General features: G+C 34.6%; 1 protein-coding gene across 3 annotated transcripts in view; it reads left to right on the top strand.

Annotated features, from left to right (window-relative positions):
- Window positions 1–8,492: 8,492 nt before the first annotated feature.
- Window positions 8,493–21,148, top strand: part of LOC143250714 (NADPH oxidase 4-like) — a 55,522-nt gene continuing 42,866 nt past the window's right edge. Inside the window, exons 1-2 of one of the 3 annotated variants that reach the window (XM_076501638.1) lie at window positions 8,742–9,211; window positions 16,613–17,495. In XM_076501638.1, the coding sequence (XP_076357753.1) occupies window positions 17,400–17,495 (96 nt within the window). In that variant the 5' untranslated portion in view covers window positions 8,742–9,211; window positions 16,613–17,399. Of the gene's footprint in view, window positions 9,212–16,612; window positions 17,496–21,148 lie in introns of all 3 variants that reach the window. The other 2 variants (XM_076501639.1, XM_076501641.1) reach the window with 2 other exon arrangements.

Below are 21,148 nucleotides of genomic sequence, written 5' to 3'. Positions count from 1 at the left end.
ATAGTGAGATTGAACGTCACATTATAACACCCCCACGGCAGAAAGGGCGAGCATGTTTGGTGCGACTGGAATTCGAACCCACGACCCTCAGATTACGAGTCGAACGCCTTAACATATAACACAAAATTTACATTTCCTATAATATTTTGTTTGTTTTTATACAAAAGTACATTGAGCTACCTCGCGTCCACTGTGAATAATCGAATCCTGAATTTTAGCTTTATAACTTCATAGACTTATGGCTGACCTCAGGGGGGGTCCTTTCTTTACTGAAAATTTCATAAAAGACCAGCTTTCGCTGGTCAATGAGATTGAAAGCTGGTTTTCTGTTAGCCAAAGTGACATTAACTGATCTTGATATACACAATTTTAAAAATTTATATTGCCATATATTGATACTTTCAGCCAGTTAAATTGAGTTTATTTGAACTTTCCAAATGTTATAACACGAACTTCTTGTAACCATGATAAGCCATATTAACAGCTAAAAGAAATAACCTGATAGAATATTTTTATTTTGGATAATTTTTTATTAGGAAACTAGGCCTACAAGAAAACATCTTAATTAGATTGATATACAGACACATCAGTATCTAGAATAAACACAAAACTTTAAAAAGATTATATTAACATAACTTTGAATTTGCAAATTAGCAATTCACTGACCCATGGCTGATATAAAAGTGTGGTAGAACAGGATGTATCAGGACTACATTTTAGAATTGTTTGGCATTCTATAGGTAGTAGGATGTCATCAGAAATTGATCGCTCTTGCAAAGGATATTTAACACCTCTTTCTGACGCAAAATATTCGTGCACTTATCGCAGGTTATAATCCCGTCGTACCTAACATGCGCGCTCTTTCAGCCATAGGGTGTTATAATGTAACATTCAATCCGTTATTCGTTGATAAAAGAGTAGCCAAAGACTTGGCAGCGGGTGTTGATGACTTCCTAATCTTACACTGCTAAATTAGGGATGGTAGCACAAATAGCCCTCGTGAAATTCATAGCAAACAAACAGAACAAAGTAACAGAATAAACTAGTTGCATCCAAGATTATGAATGGCCCCCCAGAGGCTCAACGGTATGTCTGCAGACTTACAACGGTAAAAACCGGGTTTCGATACCCGTGGTGGGCAGAGCACAGATAGCCCATTGTGTAGCTTTGTGCTTAATTCAAAACAACAACAACCAAGATAATGAAATAAGACTAAATACATGCCAAACATGAACAGAATGCAATTTGTTTATTTTAGAGCAAAGCCACAGTGGGCTGGCTATCTTTTATGACCACCTGGAAAATCAAACCTCGTATTTCAACATTTAAAGTTCACAGACTTCCTACTTTCCTACCAGGGAACAATAGTATAGAGAAATAATTAATTGAACAATAAACAAAAGTGGGTAACAGAGGAACTTAGCTTTAAATTAAAATATAGGAAAACAGAAAAGAAGCTAAACATAATATAAATTAAAATGAATATGCCAATTCACAATAAAAAAGATGAAAGAAAACCAAATAAAGTAGTACACAATTAAAACATTATAACCAGAAGGGTAATTTCATCTCTCAAGGAAGTGGTTTCTGTGATAACACAATTTTAAATGGTTATATCAGCTTATCCAGTGAAACATGAAAATAAAACCAACAGTAGCGGTAATTTAAACTGCACATCTACCTCCAAAAACGCCTCTAGGATTTTGGACCCTAAGGCTTAATAGTAGCATCGACTGTCTTCACTGCAGCAAATGTTACAAGGCATTATTAGTATGCAACTGCCATGTTTGTATGTTATTGTATAATAAGAGCGGTTTATCAGGCACAAGTATCATTCAGACTAACGAGTCCGTTCATTAACTCAGCTAAGTTTAGCATTCAGCTTATAGATGATATTATGATGGCTAATTTTGAGAACCACGGTCTGGTAATTACGTAATATGAGTTGATAACAATATATGGAAATGAAGACTAGTTTTTAGTAGATGCTGTGATATGTCAGGACCTCAATCAATATTGTTGTTTGTCAGACACTCCGTGGAAGAGGTATTTAGTACCAACTTCGTTCTGGAAAATGGTGGCTATCCAGACATGACTGGAAAAATGCATCTCTGAATTAGTCTTGACAATGTAACTCACCAAGTGGACGTAATTGTTTTCTGTCACCAACATCTGGCAGGTGGACTTATTATGGAGCTTGTTTACCAGTTTCGCTTGGGTAACAAGCAAACTATAGCTTTGTGGTAAAACCATCTAGAAGTAGCCACACTGTCCTGAAAATATTAGACTGTATCTAATATTATTTCCAAGTAAGTATATTCCCCTAATATGCCAGTGGTATTCCACTGTGAGATATAGTGCAGTCTTGTGCATTTTTCCCATTTGTTGCAGTAAGAGTACCGACAGACAAACCAAAGTACTGTTAGTGTTTGTTATTTTTTTCATTTTCATGGGTGAAAGTCTATACATTTATCTAAGTGTAACTATTAATCAGTTGCTCCTTCTTCAGTAGACTATTATTTGCATGGAAGGTAAAGTACATTTACCGAAAGAGATCTGTACCAATGTTAGTCTGCAACTACAAATATTTGTTTACTCAATTCCCCCACGGAATGGTTTAGACACAGCTTCCAGATTGTCTGAAGCCTTTAAATGGGAATTGTATTAACACTCTGAACTTAACACAGAGACATAAAGTAAGTAAATTATGCAAGAAGTTTTCTAATCTGTTTATGATTCTTGTCTGAAAAAAACAAATACAACACAGGCTTCCATGGAGTATAAGGAATGCTCCCTGTAGTTAAATTGAACATATTTTGAATGATGGAATAGTACAATCTTTGAAGAGTACATGTTTGATGGTTGTAAAGAAGGAAGGAACATCAATTCTTATTTATTTATTTATTTTTGTAGACTTTAGAACGATGAAGGCAATACTATACATCAACATCTTTCTGTTAATGCATATTATTTTATGTCTGGGTGCACTGTATGTACTCTGACCGTTATTTCAGTACATTAGGTCTGGCTACTAGAAAGTTGAACTCGATAATGAACATAGATCAAAGACTGTTTTCGATACTAAAGAAGGACTGCGTGGATTCCACATTCTGCCATTTGGCCTCTGTAACATGTCTGTAATTTTCTCGAGAGGCTAATAAAGCTTATATTTAAGGAATTGCAATAGGAAAGATGTCTTATTTATGTAGATAACATCCTAGTCTCTTACTGCATGTTTCTGGAGGGAACTAAGAATCTTAGTATTGTATTTCACAGTGCCAATACAGTGACGAACTGATGTTTAATGGCGTCCTCTGTAACATATAAATTCGGCACTCCCTAAACTCATTAGTTCTCTTTGTTTGTCATTCGGGCAATCGACGCCCTCTTTCGAATTAACGCCTTGTGCGAGCGCACCTCTCGCACTACTCACGATACGAACCTGCGGGAACATGCTTTTATTTTCTTGTTCCGGGGGCTTTCTTGGAGTGGTAAGTAAAGACCATTAACACAAGACAACCAAGTATTCTTCCCAAACTCGAGCAGAGTTCATCGTACAGAAGAGGAAAAGCAAAAATGTTCACATCGGAAAAAAATATTAATTTCTTTAAAACAACAACACAGTACAAACAAACAATGTTTGTTTGTTTTTTAATTTCGCGCAAAACTACACGAAGACTATCTGCGCTAGCCGTCCCTAATTTAGCAGTATAAGACTAGAGGGAAAGTAGCTAGTCATCATCACCCACCGCCAACTCCTTGGCTACTCTTTTTAACCAATGGATGATGGGATTGACCGTCACATTATAACGCCCTTACGACTGAAAGGGATAACATGTTTGATGTGACGGGGATTCGAACCCGCGACTCTGATATTACAAGTCGAGCGCCTTAGACACTTCTCCAAACGGGGCCAACAAACAATGAATTAAATGTGTTCTATTGGTATGCAGACCTAAAGAGATATGTGTGAAAAATTTTACTGGTGTTATTTGTTGTTGCTGTTTCTATTGGTATGTAGGCCTGGAGAGATATGTGTGAAAAACTTTACTGGTGTTATTTGTTGTTGTTGTTTCTATTGGTATGTAGGCCTAAAGAGATATGTGTGAAAAACTTTACTGATGTTATTTGTTGTTGTTGTTTCTATTGGTATGTAGGCCTAAAGAGATATGTGTGAAAAACTTTACTGGTGTTATTTGTTGTTGTTGTTTCTATTGGTATGTAGGCCTGAGAGATATGTGTGAAAAACTATGGTGTTATTTGTTGTTGTTGTTTCTATTGGTATGTAGGCCTAAAGAGATATGTGTGAAAAACTTTACTGATGTTATTTGTTGTTGTTGTTTCTATTGGTATGCAGACCTAAAGAGATATGTGTGAAAAATTTTACTGGTGTTATTTTTTGTTGCTGTTTCTATTGGTATGTAGACCTGGAGAGATATGTGTGAAAAACTTTACTGGTGTTATTTGTTGTTGTTGTTTCTATTGGTATGTAGACCTGGAGAGATATGTGTGAAAAACTTTACTGGTGTTATTTGTTGTTGTTGTTTCTATTGGTATGTAGACCTGGAGAGATATGTGTGAAAAACACTACTGGTGTTATTTGTTGTTGTTGTTTCTATTGGTATGTAGACCTGGAGAGATATGTGTGAAAAACACTACTGGTGTTATTTGTTGTTGTTGTTTTTCTATCAGTTAATCGTGGTTTCCTTTGTAAGTTAAACTAAACATAAATCAAGTAAAATATAAACGTAAAGTAGCTCCAATAGTTAAAATGAGACAATTAGTACAAATGTTTAGCCTGTAACTAAACCCAAACAAACTAACTCCCTCTGAAACCAGTCTGCTACAATTGAAGTCGACGATTAGGAGTTAAAGCTTGAAACTTAGCAGCACTGATACACTAAGTAGTAGTTTGAGAGACAACGTATTTGTGTGTATGTATATAAAACTTAGCAGCACTGATACACTAAGTAGTATTTTGAGCGACAAATTATTTGTGTGTATGTATGTAAAACTTAGCAGCACTGATACACCAAGTAGTATTTTGAGTGACAACTTATTTGTGTATGTATGTAAAACTTAGCAGCACTGATACACTAAGTAGTATTTTGAGTGACAACTTATTTGTGTGTATGTATGTAAAACTTAGCAGCACTGATACACTAAGTAGCAGTTTGAGTGACAACTTATTTGTGTGTATGTATGTAAAACTTAGCAGCACTGATACACTAAGTAGCAGTTTGAGTGACAAATTATTTGTGTGTATGTATGTAAAACTTAGCAGCACTGATACGCTAAGTAGCAGTTTGAGTGACAACTTATTTGTGTGTATGTATGTAAAACTTAGCAGCACTGATACGCTAAGTAGTAGTTTGAGAGACAACGTATTTGTGTGTATGTATATAAAACTTAGTAACACTGATACGCTAAGTAGTTGTTTGAGTGATAATTTCTTTGTGTATATGTATGTAAAACTTAGCAGCACTGATACACTAAGTAGCAGTTTGAGTGACAAATTATTTGTGTGTATGTATGTAAAACTTAGCAGCACTGATACGCTAAGTAGCAGTTTGAGTGACAACTTATTTGTGTGTATGTATGTAAAACTTAGCAGCACTGATACGCTAAGTAGTAGTTTGAGAGACAACGTATTTGTGTGTATGAATATAAAACTTAGTAACACTGATACGCTAAGTAGTTGTTTGAGTGACAATTTCTTTGTGTATATGTATGTAAAACTTAGCAGCATTGATATACTATGTAGTTGCTTGTGTAATAGCTTCTTCATAAGCGCGTATAATACCGAAAGCACTCACGCATTGTACAGTAGTTTGAGTGGTAGTTTCTTTATGCAAGTCTGTTTAATACTACAGACTAACCTAGACAAAGAAGCTAGAATGTACGTAGGTCAGTTCCAAAAATTATCAAAAGTCAATTAATTGTGTCTGTACTTTTATTAATATATTGATTTTAGTTGGTTAGTTTTCCTGTCTGTAGCAATTTAAACTAATAGAAAAGCGTTTTTCATTGAATATGGTATGCACTCTGCGAATGGGGTTCATATTTTGTCCGTTAGATGGAGGATTGCACAAAGAGCTTGGGAGAAAATCTGTTTACTTGTTCAGAGCAAACCCACATTCGGCTATCTGGTGGGTGTGTCCATTGTGGTGCAAGTCAGTGAACTTACCGCTGTCTCACTGAAGGGATGGCCTGAGGGGAGGGGGTTTAAATCATTTGGAAAATAAATGCATTAATAAAATTAATAATTCTTGATCATTCTGCTCATTCTTTACGTATGCAAGAAGAAACAGACAATACTCACATATTATTTATTTGTATACTCTTAAATTTTTGGAAAATAAATTGGTCAGTTTAAGCATTTATTTATCTCACATTGTTGTTGAACCTTTCTGTGTTCAAATAAAGGTGCAAAAACAAAATAATGTGGATGAGGTGTGTTTTTGGTTCGTATGTACAATAAGATCACACTTAATACTGATTATTGTGTGTTATATGTACATTATAATACATGATTTATTGGTTCTATTTTTTTATCTGCACGTGTAACGACTATACTGATATCAGAATATATATACCTTGATAAATCATTGCAGAACAGTTGCCTTATCCCAATTCGTTTCTGACCTGCAAATATTATGATTTTTACAATAATCAAAGAAATAAAAAAACACCAGGTGATTGTTTTGCTCAAGTTTGTTTAATAAAGAAACGTCAGGCAACCTCCTTGTTCAAGTTTGTTTTATAAAGTAACACCAAGTGACCACTTTACTCAAGTTAGTTTTATAAAGTAACACCAAGTGACCACTTTACTCAAATTAGTTTAATAAAGACACATCAGGTAACCACTTTACTCAAATTTATTTAATAAAGAAACATCAGGTAATCACTTTACTCAAGTTAGTTTAATAAACAAACATCAGGTAATCACTTACTCAAGTTTGTTTAATAAAGAAACATCAGACAATCACTTTACTCATGTTTGTTTAATAACGACACATCATGTAATCACTTTACTCAAGTTAGTTTAATAAACAAACATCAGACAATCCATTTACTCATGTTTGTTTAATAAAGAAACATCAGACAATCACTTTACTCAAGTTAGTTTAATAAACAAACATCAGGTAATAACTTTACTCATGTTTGTTTTACTCATGTTTGTTTAATAACGACACATCATGTAATCACTTTACTCAAGTTAGTTTAATAAACAAACATCAGGTAATAACTTTACTCAAGTTTGTTCAATAAAGAAACATCAGGTAATAACTTTACTCAAGTTAGTTTAATAAACAAACATCAGGTAATAACTTTACTCAAGTTTGTTCAATAAAGAAACAGCTGATTTGCTCAAGCTCTATTCCTTTTTAATAGACCCTTAACATTGTTATTTCTTCATATAATCTAGCAAGTTTGTTTTGTTTTAGAATTAAGCGCAAAGCCACACAATGGACCGTCTGTGTTCTGCCCACTATAGATATCGAAACCTGGATTTTAGGGATGTGAGTCCGCAAACATGATGCTGTGCCACTGAAGGGTACACCAGCAACTTGACAATCTGGCATTTCTAAACGTTTCCTTGTGGTCGAGACACATAAATCTTATTTAAACATACTGCAAGTCGTGGACAAGTATTCTACTTGATCAGTGTGTCTAATGATGTCATTATAGTGAAAACATTCATATTTTTACACACACATAATGGCTCTGCTTGGATGCTCGGTCGACTATCTCCTTTAGATTATATATGGAATATATTTTTGTTTTCATGCAAGTTTTCGGACAACAGGGTGAGAAATAAGATACTTTCAGTATGTGCTGGAGAGAAGCCAGACTTCCTATTTTAATTTATCGTCTAACTGGACTGAGATGCTTTATAGAATGAAACCTTGAACCTTAAGGTTTCTGGGGTAGACCGCTAGCGGCACAACCAGGATAACGAATAGTTTATTCTGCTTCGTTACTGAAAGTACAGCGGCCCCTGTAAAAAAATAAGTAAACACAAGTAAGAAATTATCTTACTTGTTTACAAAAGTGTTTTAGTCGGCGCCAACAGGATTAGTAAACATTGCTCTATATAATGTTGAATATAGCTTGAAATGGAATTTTCATTATTCTGTGATCTTCGATATCAACATTGTTTTTGGCACATGACTCCTATGGTACTGTGCTTCAACAACATATGACTTTTATGTACTTTAAGTGCTATTATTAGCACATGCTTGTCATAAAATAAGGTTAACACGTCATGTTTGAATACAAGTAAATAAATGTGTCACTGCAGTGACTTCAAAAAATAAACATAAAAAACAAAGAGATATATGCAATTAACGTGTCCTGATCTTTACCTCGTTATCTTTAAGGATTTCTAATACATTACGTCACAGTTGCGTCATATCCGGAATCAAATGTCGCCGAATTTCAATAATAATTTTATAAATAATTATTATATTCATTGCTCCAACTAGATCAGAATCACATAAGTTGCGGAAGATGCGTTTTATAGAATATTTCTGAAGTTCTAAAATGCGGAAATATTGTGCTAGTTATCAACTATCTTGATATAAAGAATATATATGTTTGCAAAAATAACTCACTTGCATCATAACCCACCCCCTCTTCACCCACTTTCCCTTTCCAGTAGAGTACTTAGTTTCCTTTCTGAGTGTGACGTGTGTACCTCTCCGCACTTGTGCCATATGGCTGGCTGATCCTCACTAGATGGTTAGCGTGAGTGAGATTGAGAGACGTCTGAAAGCCAGGCGGGGCTCCGAACTACCAATGTCTGCTCGCTCCTTTTTAATTAGCGGTTATATAAATTACAGATGGTGAGGGGTTAGGTTTGTATACTCTGGACAGAAGTTATCTAGATGTTTTTTGTTGTAATATTGTGTTAAATGCTTTTAAAACTGGGTTAATATGGGGCGAAGCTAGTGCTGGAACGAAACTTGAGGATTATCACGTACGGAATTGCGTTGTAGTCGGATGGACAGACCGCACGCCGGTTGAACGTGACTACTGGCAGGCCCTTTTGCGCTGGTAGTCTCAAAAACAAGCCTGGAAACGGTCGTTTTTGAACCCACTGGAAACGTCAGCTGTTCAATGAAACTGACTAGGTTACAGGGACATGGAATTAGCAAGCTCTACAGCTCGCAGGTGTTCGTATTTCTTTCGCACAAAAAGCATTCTGGTAAGTCATGATAACTAATACCACTAAAACAAATTACAGGATTTCATGCCAACTACCCTTTTTTAAAAGCAATTTCCTACTGTTCAGATACACATACGTTCAGGCGTTATAGAACCGGAAGAACGTTACGAGATAATATGTCCACTAACCTCTCCGAAAAGTAAGACCCACGTAAACGAAAAATTAGATTATCGTATTCTGTCCACAGAATGTCTAATAATATTACTCGCAGAGTGAACCCATTAAGTCTGTACCGGTAATCTGTTTAGCTTAGACTCTGTAGTAAAGTTCAAAACACTTATAGCAAGTTCAAACGTATTAAACGTAACATACGACTTAGTTTTCGACTAAAACGTGATCACGTGATTACTTGAAACATACTGATTGCCCGGCGAACAATCATGAGTTTTAAGCAAATTAACCCTTTTATTTCTTTTATGATCATTCAGTTTCACTGACTGTCAGTTTTCCTTTCTTGTGTTAAGACTTTAATAATGCATTAACTATCAGTAACTGTTATTTTTGTAATAACTGGTAATAATTTGGTATTCTTGTACTTCCAGTAATGTGTAAATTTATTAGGACATTCCATTGGTCCTGTAGTTTTTATTTGTTGAGGCTAAGAAATTAAACTATCGTTGTTTAAAGTTTGGAAGAAGCAAACGAAATACGCAAATTATTGATTTTCCTCAGCTATCCATAACCTTAGTATGCTAAACATTAATTTAAAATTTCAAGAGAAGAGCAACACATGGCCACAAATGATAAAGCGAAGTACGTATATTAAACACTGTTCAGTATGTTTAATCGATGTGCAAAGTGGTGTAACTTTGTTGCACGTAAGTATTTAAAGATTTTGTACCACTCATCACAGACAAACTTTGGGATTTTAACATCCAGAGATTTTCTTGTAGATGTTGCTATTAAAATACTAAAACATAGAGAAGTAACACACTTTGACAGTGTACGAATAAAATGTTTACGCGATGCTGGTTGGAGTCGAAAAAATGTGTAGAATACCTTGGCCGTTCACCAAATAAGGTGAAGTACACATTGGACCCAGTTTTATGACATCATAAAAGGAAAGGAACAGAGAAACAAGCTATCGGAAAGATATGTCATAGAATCCTTGATAATGACGCTAACAAGTCGCACACGAATAAAATGTCAAGAGTTATGGTCTCAACAATGTTATAGAAATGTGGCTTTTGAGAACGAATAGAAACAAGAAAGCTCCTACTGTACCAGAAGACCAGCCTTTGTGAAATAACATGTATCCTGATCTTTGTAGCAGTGACACAAGGGGCTTTGAACAAACTTGTTTAAATTTTAATTTGGTTCCAACTGACAAGCATACGATTCATGCACTGGCGTAAAAAAAATCTATGTGGTCTACAGTTTACTTCGCAATATTGGATTTCAAGTGCTTACAGTCGTTTAAGGTGAAAAATGATAACATTTTCTTCTAATATTGTTTTATCTGACGTTCTAAATTATCACAGCAATGTGCATAACGAAACATATGTCGAGAAACTAAAGAGCCGTAGAGTTTCGAATATTTATATTTTGCCACAAGCACTTCTTACGCCATTGTCCTAATGAAAGCTTTACCTAATCTTCTAGTGGTATGGGTTATTGATTGCTAGAAAGAAATCTTTGGTGTTCAATAACGTTGATGAATTAAACACAAAGTTTTATATCGTTCAAGAGTCAATGAGAGATTATACCGATAACTTAATATACAGGAGGCTTTATGACCGTATGGAGCCCAAATCTGCAAATAGTGTTACCAATCATCACGACCTGATGGAACTATGGGTCAGCATTAATAAACAGTATATTTTTATCGCGCTAGAAGCTGATTTGGCAAGATCTCATATTTCCAGAAGATAATGACTCCAAACATACAAAAGTGTCTAATTTATTTCGCAAAAAACAAAAACAAATTTCGGGAGATCTCCAGCGAATGGAATGGCCACTACAAAATCCAGACCTGAACCCTATCTCACAAATCTAGGAGTTGCTAGATTTTATACATTGTAAAAGTACCAGCTGTACTAAGAAAGCCTCTGGACGTAGCTTTAAAAAAAAACATTGAATTATATGCAGCAGAGATTTTAAGAAGATACCTGGAAACAATGCCACAATGATACCAAGCTGTTATTGATGTCATAGGTGGCTACAAAACAGATTAGCATTAAATAAACTTAAATTTATTTTTTGTGTATTAATTTTGTAATAATTTGCTGTGGGATTATATTACAATAATAAGTTAATTGGCAAGTCGTCGAGGACTCTTGTTTGTACAACTTGTAAGATGTTGGGAGGTTTTAATGAATTTGCACACTAATACACATACAGTCTATATCACATAAAACACCATACCTATATTACATGAAGTAGAATAGAACCCCTAAAAAAATATCAGTTTACAAAGATAACTCTTCAGTGAATAATATATAAATTAAGAAAAAAATATACCATACCACTTACAATAAAAAAAAAACTAAACCTCCAGTTTTGGGGCGCAGATAGGCTAGTTGCTTTGCGCCATAAAACGCCAAACCAACCAACCAATCCAGTTTTGGACATATATAAAGAAACGCAACTCTTTGATCTATACAAGATAAAGTGAAAATGTAACTCTTTTCTTCAAATAAATTATGACACATTACTCTTCCATACATACCTAATACAATACGAAATGTTATATCAAATAAATTATGACACATTACTCTTCCATACATACCTAATACAATACGAAATGTTATATCAAATAAATTATGACACATTACTCTTCCATACATACCTAATACAATACGAAATGTTATATTTTATTTTAATAAAATGAGAGTGAAAAACGTCACCCTTCAGTCAATACGGTGCAAACATTACATATCAGTCTATGTCAGTCAAATCCTGCAATAATAAACGTAATATTTCAGTATATATTACGCAAAAGAAGAAATGTTGCTTTTAGGATATATCAGCTAAAGTGAGAAACATTTTATTTTAAGCTATACTAAATAAGAAAATGTCACCCATTTTACACCAAATGAGAAAAAAAATAATATTTATCCACTTCATATAAAAAAGATACAATTTTTTTTCTTAAAACACATAAAACTTTAAAATACTCATCACTTTCTGCAGTAAAAAAGATTAACCCACAGGCTACGTTATACCCAGAAAAAAATAAAATTTACATTTTATGTATTATGACATAAACAGTAAAACTGTATAACACTATACTGCACAGTGAGAACCATTAACCCTCGCGCTATACTATATACAGAAGCAAAGACTATTTATTTCATAACGCATGAAATTTAAAAATGTCCACCGCTTTTTACCTCTAACTTCCGCGCTATATTACATGCATTATTTAACATTTTTCTAAAATATATAAGGAACACTAATATTACGTTTTGTATAATTTGAACAAAATAATTATAATGATATATAATGAATTAAAATTTTGCGAAAATAATGGTTGATGCCAAGAAAAACTAAAAATGATAACCTTAAAAAAATATCGTGACAGATATAATAGATTACTTATGTCTTAATCAAGTAATAATTTCCAAGATGGCGAAATGAACATATGTCAATCTGTCTGTGAAACAGATAACATTTTTTGAGTTAATTACTTTTTAATAACAACAAAAAAGACTATACATTTATTAATAAATCTAATCATATCTACTAGCTTTATGTTACAGATTATGGAATTTTCATTGTGCTATTTCACCATGACTAACACACCGGTCAAGTAAAATATCGGCATATTTTTCATAATCATTTTAGGCTCACGTAGTCTTCCGAGCATCGGAAAAGTTCTATCATACTTTCATTTAGTTTTTATTTTAACCCAGAGAAAACTCCTGTGTGAAATACATGCTACTCTTATGTTGTTGGAAAAGATAAACAATATATTCTACTGATAATGGAGGCCTACTCACTGTAGAACATGCAACATGACCCTATCATCCAGCAGTCAAATTCGTAAAACCAAATGATGCTGGACCAAAATAGATCTATAGTCAGATTTTGATGTCGCATGCTGTGATTGAAATTGAACCTGTAGCAACTTAATATCGTGTTTTCAGTGAAGAACACATTGTTATGTGTCTAATTAGTGATCCTGAATATACAACTTCGCCTGTTTGAGCTGATAATCGTGTTTTCAGTGAAGAACACATTGTTCTGTGTCTAATTGGTGATCCTGAATATAAAACTTCGCCTGTTTGAGCTGATAATCGTGTTTTCAGTGAAGAACACATTGTTCTGTGTCTAATTGGTGATCCTGAATATACAACTTCGCCTGTTTGAGCTGATAATCGTGTTTTCTGTAAAGAACACATTGTTCTGTGTCTAATTGGTGATCCTGAATATACAACTTCGCCTGTTTGAGCTGATAATCGTGTTTTCAGTGAAGAACACAATGTTCTGTGTCTAATTGGTGATCCTGAATATACAACTTCGCCTGTTTGAGCTGATAATCGTGTTTTCAGTGAAGAACACAATGTTCTGTGTCTAATTGGTGATCCTGAATATACAATCTCGCCTGTTTGAGCTGATAAATGTATAGAATTAGACAACAAAAATAATTATCAGAAAGTACAGATAAATCAACTGACATCATACACAGCAACACAAAATTTTCTAGATGTAAATGGGAGCGTTAGATATCACTATGTTCTTATATACTTCTCTTTTAACAACATGTCTCCAAGTCAGGTAATAGCATTTTCTCCACCTCCGATTATATTACCATTAACGGAGTGTCTACAACATAGGTATTTGTAGTTTTTATGACAGATTACATGTTCATAATTACCTACAGAAATGGAAATTCCTTCCTTGCCTCGTTTTACTGATGGGTGATACAGTGGACCATTATAGTCCATTAGTGACTCTCATCCTTAGGGCAAGCTAATATAAAATAGAAACTGTGAAAGTTTGCCCTGACATCATTCTATAAATAAAGCTGCTACAGGAAAAATGCAACTTGCAGACACGTATTTTTAATTTGATGTGGTTTATTATTAAAAATTACCTTGCATAATCCATTTTAGAAATTTAATGGCCAACATGGATATTGTTATATAGTAATACATATGTTGTTAGGTAGCTAATTTACTTTCACAGAGGTTTATGTAAGATTGTTTTAAAGCTGCTGCACATACGAATGTATGTGTGTGTGTGTGTGTGAAATGGAATAGACCTTAACAGGATGTTTTGAAAGTTCCACGAATTGAAATATAAAAACCGTTTTTGTCTCCAAGATTAAAATAAATGTAATTTAAAAAGTCTGATATTACATAAAAACTCGATTCGCAATTTAAGAGCAGTGGGTTCGAATCCCCGTCTCACCAAATATCCTAGCCCTATACCTTGTTGTTAAAACAGTAGCCTTAGAGTGGTGATGACCACCTGCCTTCTGTCTAGTTTTTACTGCTAAATTCGGGACGGCTAGCGCAGATAGCCCTCGTGTAGCTCTGCGTGAACTTTTAAATAAGTATGAAAACAATTGGAAGATATGATTATTATTTTTCTGAGAGGGAGCTGGAGGAGGTCACCTGTTTTAACCACTTATGGTACCATACTGTAGCGTGTTGTCTGTTTGTCAGTCAGTGGACACTAAAATTATGTCACATAAGAGACACTTTACGTCACACTTTTATACTCTTGTGATGTCATTCCATGAATCACAAGAAGAATTACGCACTCTGTAGACTACAACACAACATGACATATGAACTTCAAAACCCAAAAAATAATATTTGTGACTCTTAATTTTGGTTTTATTTACGGTAGAAACAGAACATTTCGGGGGGCACCGCGGAAATACAACTTGTACATATACTTGTATTACCCGTGTTTTATGTACCTGCTGTGTTACTGTTCTATTACAGTAAATCTTGGCAATCAGTCCCACCTATTAAAATAATAATCGTGTAAATCCTAATTTACTTTGTATTAAAACAACACTGCATCATTTTCATGTTACATTTAGCTGGTCCGGCATGGCTAAGTGTGTTAACGCGTGCGACTCGTAATCTGATAGCGATTTGGAAAAGTCTGAGAAACAGTGAATTAGATTTAAAATAAGACAAATAATGGATGAAACATTCAGGGCGACAGGTTTAAATGACTTTAAACAACTGCACACGTACAAAGTAGAGAAGACAACAAATAATGCATTTGTTTAGGCGATCTATGGTCATATAGTAGTGTGAGCCACCTTTGTATTGGTTTTTAAAGTTGTTATAACATTGTCCTTCAATTGGCAGGTTAATTTAAGTTGTGTTGTAAAATTATTCCAAGTCCAGTCCATATAAACTATAACAACTTACTTCATTTTTTTTCTTAAGGTTTTAAAAAATTATTTTCATTGTATACAGTTGTAAACCACGCTAACAAATGGCACTAGTTGTGCTACATTGAGGCCCGGCATGGCTAAGTGTGTTAACGCGTGTGACTCGTAATCTGAGGGTCGCGGGTTCGCATCCCCGTCGCGTCAAACATGCTCGCCATTTCAGCTGTGGGGGCGTATAATGTGACGGTCAATCCCACTATTCGTTGGTAAACGAGTAGCCCAAGAGTTGGCGGTGGGTGGTGATGACTAGCTGCCTTCCTTCTAGTCTTACACTGCTAAATTAGGGACGGCTAGCACAGATAGCCCTCGAGTAGCTTTGCGCGAAATTCAAAAACAAACAAACAAATACATTCAGCTATTCTTGACCAAGAAATACGATATGTTTATAACAAAAATGTTGATTATTTACTAATTTTTTCTCTGCCTTTTAATCAATTATACAAATTTTACAAACTATTTTTATAAGCATATCAGTCCATATAGAACAGCCAACGTAACGTTTAAGTAATTATCCATAAAATGTCAATTATTTGCAAATTGTAATCGAGCTGTAATTTAGTATACATAGTACTAAAAAAATGGGTTTGTAGGTAAAAGAAAGACAGTAAAAAAAACTTGGTTGTTTATCTAGAATTATCTGTAACATTTTGCAATCAGCGCCTCAACTCTTAATATGTTTTTGTACTGAATGAAAAAAAAGAGAGAGAAAGAGAGAAGCATTATATCTGTGCCCCCGCCAGCTCTTCTGACCCTGTAGGAGTGAATTAATAAACCTATTTAATGATGTCGTATGTAACGCTTTGAACTAATGCTCACTTCCTAAAGGAACTAAAGCAGGTTATTTGTCCCTAGACTCCATTTAATTTCACTCACCTACATAACCCCATTACAAATATGAAAAATGTATTCCAGTTTAATAATATCTAGAATTTATTTTAACATTCTCTCTAATTTATACTTGGTAAATTATATTTCTGCTTCTAGAATAATTCGAGGTTCTATTTCTCTGCGGCTGGTAGAGTGCAGATAGCTAATTGTGTAGCTTTGAACTAATAAAACAGCAACTTCTAGAACAATTCTAACCATATGCAACGTAACATCTGTTGACAAGAATTAAAAATATATAATTACAATGAACATTCGATAACCATTTATTTAAGAAAACAGCATCTTATATTACAAAACTTGCAATACCAACCACATTATAATTTTATATTGATAAAGCTTAAAAAACTCCACGTGATCGAATTACAAATCTCTGTATTTTATTTTGTAACAAAATTTGTCAGCGTGTGTACAGACGGCGGTGTTATAGAATTTGTTTCTTAATTTCTGCGCAAAGCTACACAAAAGGTTGCCCTTGTACAACAACACCTAATTTTGAAAACACAAACTACAGGATAAACGAATTAACGCACCGAGTTAAAAAAACAAAAGGTTTCTAAAATTAGCAGAATAGAAGCAGCAGTGAGTCATTATTTTTGTTATTCCTAACTATTATCTGTACCTAGGGCCCCATTAAACCTTAATCCAGCCTTATATATAGTTTGTTTTGAATTTCGCGAAAAGCTACACGAGGGCTATCTGCGCTAGCCGTCCCTAATTTAGCACTGTAAGACTAGAAGGAAGGCAGCTAGTCATCACTATCCACTGCCAACTCTTGGGCTACTCTTTTATCAACGAATAGTGGGATTGACCGTCACATCATAACGTCCCCACGGCTGAAAGGGCAAGCATGTTTGGTGCGACGGGGATTCGGATCCACGACCCTTTGATTACGAGTCGAACGCCTTAACCCACCTGGCCATGCCGGGCCGCTTTATGTATAGGGAAGAGAGTTCGTCAACAGCACCACCCGTCGACTCTTATAGCTCATTCACAGCCCCAAAGTGGAATTATGAGGTAACCCATTATAACGTGAACAGCTATTTATTGCTAGTGTCTGTATTTTATTACGTCTTTCATACACACGTATTATTGAATTATGCACATTGTATCAAGGTGTATTTTATATGTACAAAAACAAATATTATATCCCACCCACACTCTTTTTTTTCCAAAACTTCATATCAAAAGTTTTGATTAGTCGTTGTAATATGTTTAAAACTGCACATATGCATGTTCTGATCAAACTGTAGGTTTATTTGGCTGTGGAAGCTGTTATTAATACTGTAAGTTACTTTACTCGTGAACCATGGTCCTGCCCACTGTTGTGGCATGTGACGCAAACCTTTGTCCTCTAGCAGTTCTACCCCCTCTGCTTCAACTGAGTATATCCTCTTAAGATTTTTAAACTTTTTATATTATGACTTACACTGACATAAATATGGTCATATCTGTTTGTTTTTTGTTCTGAATTTTGCGCAACTCTACATGAGGGCTATCTGCGCTAGCCATTACTAATTTGGCAGTGTAAGACTAGACAGAAGGCAACTAGTCATCATCACCCACCGCCAGCTCTTGAGCTACTCTTACCAACGAATAGTGGGATTGACCGTCACATTATAACGCCCCCATGGCTGAAAGGGTAAGCATGTTTGGTGCGACAGGAGTTCGAACCCGCAACCTTCAGATTACGAGTCGAGCGCCCTGGCATGGCCAGTCATTTCTGCTGACTGCAATCTCACTTTTTGCCGCTCTTATGCTCCCAAACTAAAAAAAAAAAACAAAAAAAACTGAAAAATGTCACTGTCCTAAGCACATTAGAATTAAACAGTGGGTTTATTTAACTCAACACTACAATTAATACTACGAGTTCATTTACCTCTAAATAGTAGCTTTATTTAGCTGTGCACACGTGTTATAAATTCGTCAAAATTTTCAAAGAAACCGTGAATAGCTAGTTATATGATTAACAAATAGTTTGGCACTTGTTTTATTAGACAGTCATAAAGTCTTTAACTTATTCATTCTTGATTTCTTTCTTTTTTGCCATTCTTGAGAACACATCATTTACTCATATTAGAAGTAACATTAAAAGCATTCTATTAGCTTATCATATACCTAGAAAAATGTGGAACAAACTACAGTGGAATATGTCTTCTGTCGTCCTACTCATTTGACGACGACTTTCCTTCTGGCCGTCCGACCTATATTTCGAGTTCCAATTTCAAAATTCTAGTTACTTATTGATCTACTTAACATAAAGTTATGTGTACAATAAAGTATATAAGTGTAGATAGGTAGAGAGAAAGCAATTTGTGTCATTACTTTAAAAATGTATCTCTTATTAAGACTAAACTACACTTGTCAGTTTTTCGATATTTTATAAATACACATACGCACACAAAGCAGATGTAACTTCATGTATATCATTCATATGTTATAAATGATTTCAAAATGGTTAGCTGTATCCAGGTTCATACTTTTCTGTGTCGCAGTTCTAGCTTGGCATTGTTTTAAGTGTTAATGCATTGAGCAAGGGAAAAGTGGTTTGTATAAGAAGTAATCTAATGCTCTTAAGGAGATCCACTTATAAAAGTAAAGTCTGTAAAGTAGCGAATATAAATCCTTTTTGATATGTTTTCTACCTGATTTGTTTTCATCATTTTGGTGAACCGCGCAATAAACTCAATTAATTTAATTATAAAAAATGTAAACATTCCTTAAACACCTAGGCCTACCGAGGCCTATACAACTGAGTGTTTCCTTTTTCTATCCAACATGCTCATCGTGCATAAAAAAATCACATATTTCTACCTGTTTCTACGGCAGACTTTTTGAAGTCTAAAGCTTCGCGTTTATAATCGGACTTTTGACCTTGTACAGTCTTTCTGTGGGCCTCCTGCAGAGAGTGGATCCTCACTTAAGAACCTCTTCTCTAAAGCTTCTGATTATTAAGGTTAATTGTATCTGCGGTGCGGGATATTTTAACATTAATATTTGTACTTGTGTATACCACAGAGGTCGCTAACGGTTAAAAAAGGAAACTGGGCGCAAGAATAAAAAAAAGTATTGATGGCACCTTCTATATCAACAATTAAGTGTTTTAAAGACTTCCTTGGTGTTCATGACTACATGAATATAAAGGACGTGGAAACGTCGTTGGTCTTAAGGAGCGGTGTCACAGTTCTATATAAACACACACTTGTATACGTATATAAATACGTATAAGTCTTATACAATTTGCTGACAGTGTATAAAACAATATAAATATTAATTAAAAAGCGATCCCATGACTTCTTGCTTCCAAGAAGAAGTTTCTGTATAAATCACACTTGTAATATGTCTGTAATAACGAGCTTGTGGCTATCTACACATATGGTAACGTCTGTTTACCCTTACACAGCAATTCGAGGAAGCTATGCATATATTACTCGTGTGTTTCACGTGATGTAGACTACAAGATGGAAAGAGTAAGCAATTTCATACATACACCAAAATTTGTTTTTTGTAAAATAAAATTACAATGAAATAAAATATTCAAAAGTATCAGTTCGAAAGTATCTAATGGGTTTTTAATCACAATGATATTGCCGTGCAAGTTATATGCAAGTATGTATATGTGCGCGTGGTAACAACATCTTGAGTTTTTATTCATAAGAGGACGAGAAAGCGATTTCAAGATTTTCTGTTTATGAAGGTGATTTTGTGCAAAACTATTCTATTTTCAGTACATTACATCATTTATTTACACATCTAGTGGAATAGACAACCACTCCTCTTACACACTAGCTCCACCTATGTCCTTCAGGCGATGTTACAAGATGCTTTAAAGCAATGGAACACACGCTCGGGTTTTGTGCTAGCTGATTATTATGGCTGTTATTTGTCTCAACTCATTGTTACTCGCACCATAAATATGAAATAGAAATTTATCGATACCGAAAAAGACGTGGTTTTCACCTTAACATTTCCCCAATGCAATTAAAGCAACTCTACCCAGAACCAAATAATACGACAATACACTCGTGTCTGCTAATATCAGTTAACTAAGTCTAAACAAACTTAAAACGGTCTCACGCTATGATATCCTTCATACCAGTGCCTATAGAAGGAGCAATGGATATAACTGTATATAAAACATCAACCAATTTTCTTAGGATCCATATTTCTTCATCCAAAGTGCACCATGGGTAGCAGGATTCACAATTCCATATGATGGTCGACCATTATTTTTCACTTCACTTTCGACGCTTAAATAAAAGTCATTCCACATAGAAGAAAAAAGTGAGGAAGTTAAAGAGGTTAATTTAGTTTGACCGTCGGGAAGAGGTTATTGGTATACATATATTGTACAATATAAACACACATCTATAAAAGACAAACTCACACTTCGAAAACCCTTTCTGAAAACATCAAAATTCTCATGACTTTTGTGAGCATGTTTCCAAAATCTGCTGTGAAAAGAACGACTTAATTAACAAATTATGAGAACCGATTGTGTTGAGCAACCCGTCTGTGGAATCTAACAGTAAAGGTATAGATAATCAGCATGCTAGCCTGCAAATCGTAACTCTTATAAAGTCATGAGTGGTAGATTTAATACCACCTGCACAGTTATGTTTTAAATCATCATGAATAGAGGAATGGTTAATTTTGAATGGCTGACCGAT

This window comes from Tachypleus tridentatus, chromosome 5 (genome assembly GCF_004210375.1).
Source record: "Tachypleus tridentatus isolate NWPU-2018 chromosome 5, ASM421037v1, whole genome shotgun sequence".
In the NCBI taxonomy this organism is placed as follows: domain Eukaryota; kingdom Metazoa; phylum Arthropoda; class Merostomata; order Xiphosura; family Limulidae; genus Tachypleus; species Tachypleus tridentatus.
This window is presented reverse-complemented; position numbering and strand designations above follow the sequence as displayed.